Source organism: Spermophilus citellus, assembly GCF_964194105.1.
Source record: "Spermophilus citellus genome assembly, chromosome: 2".
NCBI classification, from domain to species: Eukaryota; Metazoa; Chordata; class Mammalia; order Rodentia; family Sciuridae; genus Spermophilus; species Spermophilus citellus.
In genome coordinates this window covers 206,939,454-206,955,239 of record NC_138183.1, presented here as the reverse complement: position 1 = coordinate 206,955,239, position 15,786 = coordinate 206,939,454, and the positions used below count along the sequence as shown (strand labels likewise).

The 15,786-nt window shown below is 43.4% G+C and overlaps 2 protein-coding genes across 19 annotated transcripts in view; one reads left to right on the top strand and one right to left on the bottom strand.

Moving 5' to 3' along the window:
• Positions 1-12,218, bottom strand: part of BMAL1 (basic helix-loop-helix ARNT like 1) — a gene marked incomplete at its 5' end in the record, with an annotated part of 100,961 nt that extends 88,743 nt beyond the window's left edge. For 7 of the 18 annotated variants that reach the window (XM_081264213.1, XM_081264214.1, XM_081264212.1 and 4 more), the window contains one exon: positions 11,380-12,217. Of the gene's footprint in view, positions 1-10,423; positions 10,538-11,379 lie in introns of those variants that run through there. The other 11 variants (XM_081264199.1, XM_081264203.1, XM_081264204.1 and 8 more) reach the window with 5 other exon arrangements.
• Positions 11,144-12,447, top strand: LOC308632327 (uncharacterized protein). Its single transcript, XM_081264373.1, has 2 exons — positions 11,144-11,440; positions 12,255-12,447. The coding sequence occupies exons 1-2, from the start codon at positions 11,147-11,149 to the stop codon at positions 12,315-12,317; spliced, it is 357 nt and encodes a 118-aa protein (XP_081120499.1). The 5' UTR covers positions 11,144-11,146; the 3' UTR covers positions 12,318-12,447.
• Positions 12,448-15,786: the final 3,339 nt, after the last annotated feature.

Below are 15,786 nucleotides of genomic sequence, written 5' to 3'. Positions count from 1 at the left end.
GATTCACATGGATATCTGGGCCTAATTTTCCATCCAAGCCCAGGCTTGTGGCTCTCCCTCTTTGGGGGGGGGGAAATGCATAACTGTCTGTAAAACATGGCCCTACCCAGCAGAGAGGAGCCTGTCAGCACCCATGTGGCGGACAGCGCCACATTCCTCAACAAGCCCTGGAGGTAGGGGAATTTCCCTGGGACCCTCCTAGACAATACACCTTCACTATCAAAACTGCAGGACTGCTCCCTGGAGCCCCAAATCAACATTACCACTTTAAACCCTGCATTCTTTCCTCATTTCACTCCAGCATCAGATCCACACTGTAAAGGGATGGACAAGAACTGTTATATCTGTTCCACAGACAAGAAATCAGGCTCAGTTTGAGACACTAAGTGATTTGGCTTAGGTATATGGTGATTAGGTAGCAGAAGCAGCCTAGTGTACAGATTATTGGACTCCTAACCTGGTGTTCTTTCCAGAAAATATGGGTATTTGTTTTTAAACATCTGTCTTCCATAATGGTGCTTTGCTTCTGAAGAATTAATTAATTTAGGCATCTCAGTCACAGTATAGTGCAGATTCACACACTTAAAAGCCACTCACAGAGGCAGATGTTCACCACACTCCAGAAATCTAAAGGGAGACTGATAAGAGCCATGCCGATTAACATAATTGTCAATTAATTCGTAGTTCTGGTTTTCTGTCCCTCTTTGCCTGGATTCACCTCCTAACCTCCTGTTCAACCTCTGCTGCAGTTAGTCCCTCTCTCTGCTCTAATACAACTAGAACATTAATACATTCATGCTTTAGGGAGAATTATTTCATGTCATAAAAAAAAAAATTTTAAAAAACTCCAGTGGTTCTCCACTGCCCACTAGTCTCTACCTCACTAGGTAAACTTTGACTTGTCACTTAACTTCACCATTTCCTCTTCTACAAAATGGTGATGCAGGCTAAATGTCCGTTCTGGCTTCTGATTCTAAAGCAAGCCCTCAAGCCCAAATTTTGCACCTGGAAGTTTCTGGGAGGTGGCAGAGTCCAGTGTTCAATAACCTTCATGGCTTGTTTTCAAGCTACGTGAACTTAAGATTGCCCTGTGCCTCAAATTCCTCAACTCTAAAATAATGATGACAATAGTTATCTACTTCATGAAGATTTTGTTAATAATTGTGAAATGCTAAGAACATTATAAGGACTCCATAGACATTGGTAATTATAATCATCTTAAAGGTAGAATTTGTGTTTGGGCCCTGAATGTCTTCCAAGCTTAAATTCCCACTGTTATTTGAGAACCTTCCATTCCAAGGAAACACTGGGTCCCTGAATGCAAACTGGTCATCCCCATCCTGTGCTTTTTAATTCTGTTGTGGTCCCACCTATCCAACCCCAAAAGGATCTGTCTTCACCTTGTCTGTGAATCTAAATCCTAGATAAGATTAAAGGTCTAAATTAAACTTGACAACTTTCATAAAGTCATTTCCCTTCTACAACACTCAAAGAGAACTCTCTAGTCTCTAAATTCCTGCAGCATTTATACTCTAGACTATGTCATCAGCATTACATGTGGCATTGGATGCTCTTTCCAAAGAAGCTTTAGACTCCTTGGTCCTAACAACTATTTCTGCTCTTCCTCGGGGCCTAGCATGGTGCCTGCCATATTTCCTTTTAGATATATATTGACTGAATAAATAAACATATTATACTATGCCCAAATGAACATGCAATATGTTTCCTTCTAGTTGATGTGGTTCAGTTACTGATTTGCTACACTTTGGAGCCAATTAAAGATAAAATAAGGATGAACATGAACAGGGCAGGGACAACCATGGCCAGTTAACTCCTCATCATCAGTAAAAAGCACTGATATCTGGCTAACAGAGAATAAGAAAAAACACAAATGTCCAAAGGAATATGGTAATTCAGGTCCACAGGAAACACAGAATTTGGGTTCAGGCTTGGGGGAAAAAAAACCCCACACAACCCCAAGTTCATGAACCTATTCTGGTAGAGAGTGAAGGAAATTTGAGGTTTCTCCAAACCAAATCCACTCACTGAATGAATAAGCAAGTATCCATTGAGTGAGTATTCTGTACACTTAGTTGCTGGGGATATTGTAGGAACAAAAAATAGATGATATTCCTGCTCATATTTCAGCATCTAAGGAGGAAAGCCAGGTACAACACCACCCTCTAGCTCCAATGTGAAGTCCACGAAGCAATAACTTCTTGGCCCAACTCCTTGCTGTTTTCAAGTAAGACACACAGAAAAAGGAACATACCACTCAAAACTGACCAACTGGGCAGTGCTAAAAGTGCTCTGTCACTCCCAAGGAGGCATCCCTCACTCTAGAATCCTCTGAGGACATCCACACCATAGCACTCTGCACTTCAATCATTTCAACACAGCCAGTTCAGCTCTGCCACTAGCATCATTTAAATATCAAACCTCTCAAATGGCAAAGTGGCCTATGAGGCCAAAAACAAAACTCAGAGGTGGGGAAGAGGGGGCAGCAGTTGGTTAAAGGATCAGTGGTTTCTTCCACTGCTAAACCTTAGGTTCCTTTCTCCTTTGAAGCAGAAATCTCTTCTAAAGCCTTGGGGGAAAAAAATTCTTTTCTTCCAGCAGGATACTGAAAATAGCTTTGCATTTAACATTTAAAATTGTTTTTAATCCCACACTCTTTCAGCTCTGTTCTCTCCTGCAAATTCATTCTATTTCCCTAAGGGCACTTGTAAGTGTATTTCGTAAGCAAACAAACCATAGTCACCATTTTTATCCCCAAGAGTTAAAAGAAAAAAAAATGATTTACATAATTATATAGAAGATAAGTTGGCCAAGAACACAGGAATCTTATCTGGACCAAAAGTTCTAGGATAAAATTTATTTCAACTCATCAAGAAAGATAGCAGATCGAAATCAAGGTTCATATTGAAAGCTGAACTGCTGAGTATTATACATGGGAGCTTCTTGAGTTTCTCATTATTTGCATACCATATAAAGTAGAGGTGGACATTTGAGGGCGGATTTGAACAATGAAGTATATGTACGTCTTTCTGTTATGGTAAGAAAACACAGAATTTCATAGCTGAGAAGGACCTGAAAAATCAATGTTCCATGAGGACAACTTACTTAAAAGTTACTCAGCAAGTTGGTGACTGGACCTCTCCCACTAACCAGTCCAGCTGTTCCCTACTATATGCTCTCTCATTTATAAAACATGAGACCAAATCTTAATGGCACAAAGGTAAAAATTCCTTTTATAAAACTTTCTGACAGACCAGAAAAACAGTAGAAGTGACTAATGTAAACGGTTAATGCTAATATTAAATAACTATAATGCAATATAGATGAGGGGGCCAAGCCAAAGAAGGCTAAATCAATGCTATAATAATGCTAGGTACTAAATAGTATGATTTCAGCCATAGTTGCCACTAAACAGCTTTTGTGGGCTTGCCTGGAAACTAAACCACTATTTAGTTCTTTTTTTTATATAGAATAATTTATATCAAGTTTCCATCAACTACCTTACAAATAAACTTTAAGAGAAAAACCTGTTTTTAAGATGGTTGTGCATGTAAAACAGAATTCTAAGGTCTGAAGCTCTGTACTCAACGTAATTAAAACAGTAATAGTTGGTGACATATGCTACAAGTACACTTATGAGGAAACCCTTCAGACCCTTAATTTGTTTATATGCAACAATGCATACAAACAATGCATTATGTTTTATTCAAAGACCTGCTGAGCAGGGTACAGTTAAACTGCTAGTTATAACATCACCAAAGGCAACTGCTCTAATTCAATATACAAGTATTTGTAGGGCCCTTCTAACACTGGGTTTGGAGTTATGAGGAGGAAGGAGGAGGGAGAAAACATCTGCACACAAGGAACTCCTAATCTAGTTATGCTGGCTTCACTGTACTCAGAAACATCAAACTACTTCTAATTTCAGGGCTTTGGTACTTGCTATCACCTCTTCCTGAGATACTTTCCCCCAGATCTTTCTGAAGCTGAGCTAAGTATCACCTCCTCAGGGAACCCTTCTCTGATGACATAGCTAAAGCAACCTTCTTGCCACCACTGATTATTACTACTGTTTTACTCTACTTGATTTATTTCCCAGTACCTGTCACCACCAGTGGCTAACGTATCCTATTGTTTATTGTCTGCTTCTCCTACTGGCCTCTGTTTTGTTCACCCCTGTACCCTCAGTGCCCACAGCAGTGCCAGGCACATGGTAGGGATCCAGTGAGTTCCACCCAGTGAAAGAATGAGGAGAGATGGAGAGTGGAAAGTGAGGACAAGGTAATTCATCATGAAACAATTAAAAAATGAGAGAACTGGCCTTCCTAATTAGGCATGCTATGGCAATTTGCTAATTATGAAGTATCATTCTACATTGCTGGCAATCAAAGTAAAGAGAGCTAGTGTATAATGGGAGTAAATGTCCTCAGACGAAGTTTCATGAAGAAATGAGATTCAAGGCAAGCAGTCAAGGATGAGAGGTCTTTCTGGTAAAAGGAACAATGGAGTGAAGAGTACAGCAGAAAAGAGTATAAACTGGGTGGCCAAGGGAGGGCTGGGGAATGACAAGCAGGATGGAACTTCAGGACTGGGCTGGATCTCAAGATAGAGGTTGGGGGCAGGCTGGCAAGGAAAAGCAGGGTTGGCCTTGGGAGGCCTAGATGTTAGGAGGATGTTCTTAGAAGACACAGCTGATCACATCCTGTGGGGGAAAACTGAAAGAAGTAGAGAATAAACCAGAAAACCTGTTAGGAGGTTGACCGTGGTAATCTAAGTATAGGGGACAAAAGAAGATACTTCCCTCTGCCTAGATGAGAGGCTGGGGTAGAAATGAGCAGGATGTCAAGGAACTTCCTCCCCACAAAGGCAACTTCCAGGGAATCTCACTGCAGCACCCTTTAGCAGATACAGGACAACTCCCATGCATCCTAGTCTCAGAACACCCAAGAAGGACAGCTGGGTTCAAAGCGGTAACTCTGAGGGCAGAGCATGTCTTTCCCTACTTTCTGATTAGAGATTAATTATATTCAGTGTAGCCGGTGATTATTATCCTTTTATTCTTTGAAAAAACAAAGTGATATCTGACTTTGCCCAGCAGTATATATTTGAACATTATATAACACATTTTATGTAACAGGTACTTGACATAAAACAATGTTTCCCTTACTATCTGAATGTATTCAGGGAACAACTGGCATTTAAAAGATACAATAATATGTATACACTAAAAGGGCAGATACACCAAGGGTGAGGGTGCTGGTCTTAGGGGTAAGGAGCTAGGGAGAGGAGGATGAAGGTGAGAGACTTCTGAAAAGGATTCCTTCGCACGAAGAGCTCTGTGGATGGCTCCTCAGAGGCAATGTGTTAGGTCTGGAGGTTCATCTCATACAAAGCAGCCTGGGAAGGAGGTAGCTGAGCCACATAGAGCCTGAATCAGAGAAATGTCTCAGAAAAGCAGGAGGCCAACATGCACAATGGGATGTGAGAAGACACCCAAAAGCCCTTATAACTGCTATTAGGGTAACAGCTGAACGTGTGTCCCTCATATCCCATAGTAGAGGCCTTCATCCCTGCTATAAGGAGGTAAACACACACTTATCGACAATAACAATGATTTGCAATCACCAAAGGCCTAGCGGGCTCTTGCACAGTGCTGGGTACGTGCCACACAGGATCTAACACAGTGCCCCTCCTAGAAGACATCTGCTACAGTGGTCTGGAATAGACTGTGGAGTCCACCAGACACAAATCTTGCTCCAACCCTATCAACAGAGTGACCTTGAGCAATTTATAAAATTTTCTCACTTGTAAAATAAGGATAATAATGTTGCCAATTTCATTGGGTAGTTCCAAAGACATCTAAGGTAACCAACACATTTGCTAGCACATAGAAAGTGCTCAATAAATGTTAACTTCTATTACCATAATTAGTATTATTCTCATTTTGCAAGTGAGGTAAATCAGACTCAAAGAAGCTCCCTAATTTGCCACATTGCACATTTCAAACAGTAGCTGAAGGAATAAATACATGTACATGTTTTACCTCATATATGTGCAAAAGCTGGTGGATACAGTATTAACTAGAATATTAAATTAGGCAGACCATCCATCCCCTTCTTTACCCAAGCTGGACAAACATGAGTTTATACTATTTAAAAGGACAACATGTACTCAAGTGAAAATCATTTTCCATTATATGCCAGCACTCAACGTTCCCCAGAAGCAAAGATGACTAAAGCTTATCCAATCTCATCTGCCCTTGAAGCTAAGTCTCCACCTCAAACTCTCCTTCCATGAGAACTAATCACTTGCAGCCATATCCACTCATGCCCCTGCTGCATCTGTCATCTCATATCCCTGCTCTCTATGGTATGCATCCCTCCTCCCCCTGCTCATCCCTAAATGCCCATCCTATTCTGTCTCTTCCTCAAGATCTTTAACTGGGATATGCACTGGTCATGAATGTCCTGAAGGCTCCCTTTGCCTATCATTTTGGGAAAACCATAACTCCTTCCAAAGTGGTCAACATAGGGGAGCAGGAGAGAGATTCCCAGAGACAATCTAACATGATATATAGCAGAATCTAAGGAAATCAGAGATGGGTCAAGGGCTGGGGACACTGCGCCAGGTGTGAGGAGAAAAACAAAATGAAGAAACAGTTCTTGCAGGATCAAGCTCCTGAGCTTAGACTCGAAAGCAGAAGAAGATTTGGACATGGGAAGACTGGGGGAGGTGAGGAAGACCTGGGCCAAGGGCTGGTGCAGGGGATGAATAGACCTCCAGCTTGTCTGGACAGTTCTAGACACACAGCAAAGTCTGGCAGACAGGTGAGCTGGATATGGAGAACCCTACACACCTGGTCAGGGAGGCTGGGCAAAGCAATGATGAGCAGCAATACTGAAAGCCAACACCCACTGAGCATTTGCTGTGTGTCGTGAATAACTTGACATGCTTTTCCAGTATTTGAATTCATTCAATCTATACCACAATTCTTGGAGGTGGAGACTGATCCCAGTTTTATAGGACACCAAGACATACCGAATAAAAGCAACATGATACAGATCATAAAACAAGTAAGGAAGAGTTGGGGTATGAATTCTGGCGCCTATGTTCAAAATAAGCCATCCAAACTACCTCAAAAGACAACTTTGCGGGTGGAGGGATATAGTGTTATGAGGATTCTGGAGGAAAGTGCTTGCAAATAGTCTACAAACCTGCAACTTCAAGGCCATAAAGACTAGCTATGAGCCAATAATGTCTAGCAGCTAAAGCCAGAGGGATAGGGCAGAACTAGAGAAGAGCCCTAGGAAGAGAAGGGCAGTATGAATAGCAGAGGCTAGGACAGATACCTACCTTCAGTGTGTGCAGGAAGAGATTCAAGAAAGCAGCACGACCCAAGGTGGAAATGAGGAGGGGTCTTCAGAAGGGGTAAAGACAGGTGAAATAAAAGCTGCAAAGGGGCCAAGAACAATCATTTAAGAGTGAGATAAGGCCCCTGGAATTGGAGGTTTAAAGTTTTTGGAGGAATTTTTTTTTTTTTCAGTAGCAGGGACTGAACTCAGGGGTACTCTACTACAGAGCTACATCCTAGCCCTTGCAATTCTCCTGCCTGAGCCTTGTGAGTAGCTGGTATTACAGGTGTGCACCACTGCACCTGACTTGGAGGAAACTTTGGGAAGAAATAAAGAAGGGTGGTAGGGAGAGAAGCCATAGGGCAGGAGATGACAGTGGAGGAGGTAATGCCCACCGTTCTGTGAGAGACTGGTGGAAAGGGAGACAGAGACTCAGGTGACCAAGTATAGATATATGTAAATTGCTTGGTGTACAACAACCTCATAGCAGGTATGCATCTTCCTCTTCTGTACTTCATGTTCTATGTCAAGACAAAGGTTTCGGGCTGGGGATGTGGCTCAAGCAGTAGCATGCGTGTGGCCCGGGTTCAATCCTCAGCACCACATACAAAGAAAGATGTTGTGTCCACCGAAAACTAAGAAATAAATATTAAAAATTCTCTCTCTCTCTCTCTCTCTCTCTCTCTCTCTCTCTCTCTCTCTCTCTCTCTTTAAAAAAAAAAAAGACAAAGGTTTCTCTTGGTGGGGAGGCTGAGGACAAATAGCCCAAATGATTCTAGTGACATGACCCTGGCAGAGATGGGAAAGATTGGTAGCTGGCACCAAAGAAAAGCTTCCTGTTTGCTAGACATTTTACAGGCACATTTCCCTTGATCCTTATATAGACTCCAAGAGGCAGGCACTGTCATTACACCACAGAAGAGGAGGCTAAGGTCAGAGAAATCAAGCACTTGTCCAAGGCCACACAGCTTGAACCCAAGTCCCAGGTCTTAGGCTCCTGTCCATTTTGAGGGCTCAATCAGAGGAAACAGAGGAGGGATCCACTTGCTTTCTCTGCACTGGAAGGAAAGAAGGGGACAACAGGGAAAGGATATTTTGAACAGGAAGGAAAAGACAACAGGAAAAGGATTTTTTTTTAATATGAAGAAAAAGAAAGTGAGGAGCTTAAGTCGGAATAGGTCTTGTTTTGTGAGATAGAGAAGAAAAGACAGGGTGGATATTTGGGGTAAGTCGGAGTCTTATGAAAAAGTAACAAGGCAGAAAGATGTGGAAAAGGATGACATACTTATATCCCTGAGCTCCTAACTAAACCTCAAGGTCTACAAAGAACTTTATTTCCCTGCAAGTGCCTACTGTAGCTGGCATAGTACTAACTAAAATTATTGTCTGTCATTGTAACATTGTAAGGGGCAGAAACTCTTTCTTTAATGTTGACATTCTTCTACACAGTGAGAGTTGATTGAATTACAAGGAGATAAAGATCATAGATGAAGGCAATACTACACTAAAGAGAGAGATTAAATATTTAGTTTAATTTTTTTTACATATTCTTCATGTAGTTTTGTTAATATAGCCAAGTCTTTCAGTAGTGTTTGTCCATCTTTTAGTATATATATTATATTAAGATTGTTGGTATAAATGGATAAATCTGACATGTCCACTACCTTTTCCTGACCTGTGGCATTGCAAATCTCTCCTGCAAATAGCAAGCACTTCAGTAGTCCTCATTTTATAAACCGTTTGAAATGGATCCTTTAAAACACCCTCTGTTGATTTGCTTAGCTTTCCTATGAAAATAGGACTTCAGCTCATATGTTATGGAGGTTCCAGGAGGTAAATATCAACCTGAATTCAAATGTATTAAATATTTAAAGACTCACAGGACTTTAGAGCAGAAGGAACCTTTGACATAACCTAGATCAATTGTCTTACTTTCCATCTGAGGCAAAAAGAACCCAGAAAGATTTAGTAACTTGTCCCAAGAGGCACAGCCCAAAGAGCCCCAATCTGGGCTAGAAGAAGCTCCTAACTTCCAAGTTAGTGTTTCCACCACATCTGCTCTTTTCTCTCCCTTTAAATTGTAGGGTTTGGAATAAGATACAAATTTAAGTACCATTTTAATATTCTTACTATTCTCCATCTAGATCTACAATCAGAATCAAAATACCTCTACAAATCCATTTTCAAATCCTGCCTAGGAAATTTCCAAGTCTTCTAAATACGTTCAACAAATTGCTTTAAAAATGATCAATAAAGTGATCTCAGCAATAATGCTTAACCTGATGATTATATTTGGTATGTTAATATTTAAATACTGTCAAAAAATATTTTGGAATTTCATTATATGGAAATCAAATTTAAAAGCACTGATTTTTTTTAAAGTCTTGCAAGCACGTTGAGCATAAGATCATTCAAAACTGCTCAGGAGCAGCAATTATTATTTTAAGCTCATGATTCAACGGGTACATTAATTAAAAACTCCACCAACCCAAATTGACAGATCTTGATATCAATGAGACCTGAAGAATTAAAATAATAGTTGTTATATAAAAATAGATTAAAGGGGGAAAAGCACATGTCAAAAGGACAAATGACAAGCAAATGTTGTGGAAATGATATGCATCTAATAGATAGCTTTTATGGATTAAACAACAACGACAAAACAAACGAAGATCCTGGAAATACTGTCAAAAAAAAAAAGTTCTCCATAAATACTGAATCTGATTTCTGGAAGCTGAGTGAGAAAACTTGGCTAATAATTTCTTGCTGAGCAGCGATGTAAGGACAGGAAGAGACCACAAGCACTAAAGTGCCCAAACAAGGATAGGTGACCGCAAAAGGACCAAGGCGGGGAGGAGAATAGGAATAAGGCTTGGGGTGGCGGGAGGTTCAGCGGGTCTCCCACCGGCCAGCACAAATTTGACAACAGACGCCAGTGTCCAGTGCAGCCCTTCCTTTTCCTGCGCCCATCATCTAGCACCTGTGCTCTCCCGGCTCCCGCGACCCCTTGGGGTGGCTGACGCGCGCCCCACAAGGTCTGCGTTAATTTCTACCTTTCACTTCTTCCTCCGGGCAAACCTGAGCTCTCTTGACAGTCAACGCCGAGCAATCGCTAGCGGAAATCTTTTTCTTCCCCGACATCTGTCAAACCCCCGAACAGAAGCCAGTCTCGCGGCGTCCTCCGCGGGGCTCCAGAGCTCCAGAGCCGGAAGCGGGGCCACACCTGAGCGCCGGGCGACATCCCCACGCCGTCGGGTAGCCCTTGCCGACCCACGGGGGGATCTTCCCGGGACGCTCAGGACCTGGTCGGAGCTCGCCAGGCGAAAGTTCCCAGGTGGAGGTCGGCTCCACGCCGGGTCGGGGATTCCCGGGTGCAGCACCAGCCCCAGTTACAGGGCCGAAGGGGCGGGCAGACTCGGACTCCCCATTCCGACGGAGACGCCCTCCCCGCCCCCACCCAGCCTCGCGGGCTCCCGAAAGGGAAGTGAAGAAGGGGAGGAAGGGCAGGCAAGGCATCGTTCCCCCAACGCTCTCGGGAGACAGTCGCCAAAAATGGTTCCCTCGGGGGTCCCTGCTGCTCCCGACAATACATCCTAGGACTCGCCCTCGGCCGGATCATTACTCCCAAAGGGCACAGCTATCTCTTTAAGAGGCAGCTGGCTGCTCCTTCCGCGAAGGGAAGGTGGGTACTCCCGTGGACACTTTCCTTGTGCCTTTTAGGGCGCCTGCGGCACCTCTGCCCGCCCTGGCCGGCAGCGCCGGCCCCTGCTAGGAGGATGGGGGCGGGCGGGCGCGGCGCCTTTAAGGGGCGCAGCCTCCTCGCGGCTTGGGTGGGGGCAGGGAGCGAGTACGGGCCCTTTAAGGCCGGCAGCGGGCACGTCGGGCAGGGTTCCCCGGCGGCCGGGCTGCGCCCCGGGCGGCGGCGGGGGCGCCGCGCCTGCCAGGGTGCTAACGGCCTCCGACGGGGTGCCCCGGCCGCGCCGCTAGCCTCAGGCGGCCCGACACTCACCGTGGCTCGCCCGGAGCGCCCGCGCCCGCGCCCGCACTCGGATCCCGCGGCGGCGGCGGCGGCGGTGAGTCCGGCGCGGGTAAACAGGCACCTCCGTCCTGACCTACTTTCTGCCTTCCCTAAATGTCGCACCACTAACCTACTTTCCGACCAATCCGCTCCCCGCCGGCCCAGGCCCGGCCCCCCGCCCACCAATCGCTTTGCCCAACCCCCCTCCCCGCCCACCAATGGGGGAGCCGCGGAGCCCGGATACCTGCCTCTCCCCGCCAGCCAATCCGGATGCGCGAAGGGAGCTGGTCTCGGAGGCCGTTTCTGGCCAATCCGTGCGCGGCTCTGCGGCCCACTGGCCAGTTGCGTGGCGGCTCTAGAGACCGCTGACCAATGGTAGGGCGGCAGGGAGCCGGTTTACCTGCTACTTTCCCGCCACCAATCATTTGGCGCACAAGAGCGCACGCCCCGAAGAGGGGACCAATCAACATACTCTCTCTGGATTTCTTCGCCCCTGCCCTCTCCCTTTTCCTTCAGGTCTCCCACTGGCCGGGGCCGCTGCGGGTGCGGACGCTTCGCTCTCGCATTCGCCCGGCGCGTCCCTCTTCACTGGGTCTTTGGTTGGCATCTGACTCCCGGATTTGACCTCTTCTCCTTCGCGCTCTTTACTCGGAACACCCTGCCTAAACGTAGCCTTTCCTCACTTCCCTCGCTCCTACTCCATCTAGGAAACCAAATTTTAGGAACACAGAGTGTCAGACTTGTCCTAAAAACCGCTGGTTTGCCAAAGTCCAAAAGAGAGAACGAATACTTAGTTTTTCTAGGAAGCTTTTCCACCCCAGAGCTGCAAGTGTTCTCTCTTTCCCTCCGTCATTCTTGACCTCCAGGCGTCCCGCGGAGCTGTCATTGTCGTTGTTGCAGAACGATTCCTTTACAGTTCTTTCCAGTAGCAAGGTTCTGATCTACTGTGTGTTTACCGTGTGGCAGACACCATCCCAGCGACCGCGATCTCTACTGAAAAGAAAAGGAAAAACAAAAACAAGATCTAAGGAACTAGACAGAAGGAGAGTTACAGAAAATAAAAAATTCCATAACAACATGTGACTTGAGTGCTGAGAGCACGGAGAATCTGTCTTATTTTTGTATCTCAAACACTTAGCAGAGGACCTCTTGCACAAAGAACTCCCCACCCCTCTAAATGTTAAAACTACCTGAAAACAATTGGCTTCTTTTATCCGTGACCCTTCCCTTTGAGCATCTAATGGGATGAAGGCGGGGCGACACCTAGCAAGTACTCCATGAATGATTGTTGGCTGACTAACACGAACAAATGAAATTAAATCATTTAGCCCAATTCTGTGACCCAGACTAGCCTCTGTGACTCTAGAATTCTAGACTCATAAGTTCCTGGAATCTCGACACTGAGTTTAAATCGTTGCAAAACCATTGCCCATCCCCAGCTCATTGCCAGGCACGCAATGTTTATCTATTGCCTGCTTGTAGACTAAATGCAGACTATTTTCAAGGTCAACCAACTTCACTGGTAGCTTTCTATTTTTCCTAAATTTACATGTAGGTGTAATCTTACTGCTGTTTACTTTGTCTCTGCCCCCATATCATAGACACTGTATGTAAGTGAGACTTGAGCAAAGCACTTGAAAATACATTATGGACAAGATTTAGAAAAAAAAAAAACTATGGGCTGGATGCTGGTATAATTAATTGGACTAGTAAGTAACTAGCTAAATAACCATAACCTAAAGATTCTGATTAATGAGTTACTGTTGATCAGAAGAAAGAGTGGAGAGAACCAACCTTTGGGCAGCATCTACTATGTGCCAGGCCCTGTGCCAAGTGCTTTCCTGGCATTTTTCTCTGAATCTTCCTAACCAGTTTGTGAGGAAGCTATTATTCTTCCATTTTACAGATGATAAAATAGAAACTCAGAGTTTAACTAGCTGACCTCTGTCAGTGGCAGAGTGATGATTCAAACCAGATTTTTAAAATTATTATTATTCTGAAGCCTCTATTTCACATCAGGATGGCAGAACTCTCCAAGGTCTGGACCTCAGGACTTTTAGCAGTGTCCTGAATGAAGACCCAGGAGACTTGCATCACATTTCCAGAGGATACAAAGCCAGAAGGGAAAAGATGCCATTATATAACATTAGCTAAATCCAATATGCCTCTAACAGGGATAAATATGGTGTTCTACACTCTGGGAAATCAACTGCTCAAAGGCAGGATAGGGACAGAGACAGGGCTTGTTTGTTTTGTTTTTGCTTTTGTTTTTGAGATGTGGTCTTGCTACTTTGGCCAGGCCAGATTTGAACTTATGGTCCTGCTGCCTCAACCTCCTGAGTAGTTGGGATTTCAGGCCTGTTTACATGCCCAGCTCAGAGGTGCCTTAACAGATGCATTTAAGAGCAAGATAAGGGTCTTAAGTGATAAACAACTCAATCTGAAACCCCAGTGAATTGTGGCTGCCAAATAAAAGAACACTGTCTCAGGCTGCATCAATACAAATCTAATATAAAGCAAGATGGGTGTGATTGTACTGCCTGGTGTTGGTTAAGACCCACATGGACTATTATCTGCAATTAATACTTGGCAAAGAAAAACTATCTACATGCACCAGGAGAGGGACCAGGATGTAAAAAGACTAGAAACTATGTCATATGAGGAAAGATTAAAGGAAGCAGAAGGTTTAGCTTCAGGGGATACAAGGTAACTGTGTTCATATATTTGGAGAGCTGTCAAATAGAAGACAAATTAGACTTATTCTCCTTTGGGGCCTTAAGGAATGGAAGCGGTACCTGCAAGTGGAAACTCTAGACGAATCAATATGAAAAATTTTCTAACAACTAGAGCCCCTTCTGGCTTGATAAATTGAAATTCTTTCCATAAAAAAAATTGTCCAAGCATGAATTTGATGGTCAAATTTAGGAGGGAAGGCTAGGAAAGTTATCGTTAGGATTCTGTTCTTCTGAGAAGGTGATTCTTATATGTTGGTTTTTTCCCTTTTAATGTTTATTACCCTGTCTTTTCCTACCCTTAGTAGCAAACTGTCTCTCTTTTCATATGTGCCTGTTCTTCCATTTGCAATTATATTGTTCTTTAGTATTTCTCTCTGTTGGAGATCCCAAACACCTCCATTTTCTAGGTACCTAAGCCCCCCTTTTTTGTTTTACTTTCCAGAATACTAAATAGCCAATTCTAGAGCATTTTTAAAGTATGGTTCTCAATCTAAAATTCACTGGGCATGAATAGAATCATATGAATACAAGGAAAGGAAAATAAAATGTTTATTGAGCATCTACCATGTAGCAGATGCCTTAAATACATTTAACATAATCATTACATTAACCCTTGCAGTTCATATGATCACTGTCTATACTTGCTAACTGGATCACCTTTATTAAATTGTTTAACATCTTTGTACCCTAGTTTCTGCATCTGTAAAATGAGAATAACCAAATATGTACTTTAGAGACTTATTGTGAGAGTTTACTGAGAAATACATGGAAAGCCCTGAGTATAGTGCCGGCATACAGTTGTTATTATTGTTGTTGTTGTTATTATTATTATTATTTTGGTGGTGCTGGGGATTGAACCCAGGGCCATGTGAATGTGAGGCAAGTGCTCTACCAACTGAGCTATATCCCCAGCCCACACGGCATATAGTAAAGGTTCAATACATATTAGGTATCACTTCAAACAATTCTATGAAATAGATACTTACTGACTCATTGCTCCCATTTTATAGGGATATCGAGGGGTAAAGTAGTATAATCTGCAGTGGCCCCTGATGCAAGGGCCAGATCCCATAGAATCACCTGGGAAGTTTTGTTTTGTTTTTAAATATAAAGCACTGAGCTCCAATATGGAAGATTCTGATTCAATATCTTTGGGATCTGAGATGCAATTGGCTTTGGGAATTGCTGATTTCAGTGAGTAAGCATAGGTCTGAAGTTCAACACCAAAGGTCAAATTCCTTGTCTGATGGTTTGAATGGAGAAGCCAATGACAGGACCAGGAAGTTATGAAGTCATAACTTCCTCTTTTTACATGGAAGTTGGGGAATCCTGAGGTGAACATGTTAAAAATTTATGGAAAACCAAGTAGAATTGTGTTGTTACAAATAACAAAATTTGTTGTAGTTTCACAGTGGGTCAAGTACTATCCTAAGAATTTTATATGCATTACCTCATTCATTCTCAAGCCCCATACAGGCAGGCACTTCTATTATTCACAGGCACTTCTATTATTACAGATGCACAGAGAAGTCCTGAGATCCCAGGCGCCTTGGACAATCTGATCCCAAAGTTCACACTTAGCTACTTTGCTAAATTACTTCTTTCACAATTAGTTTGGCAAACAAAGAAACATGATATTTAACAGATATTGTATAGATTAAGG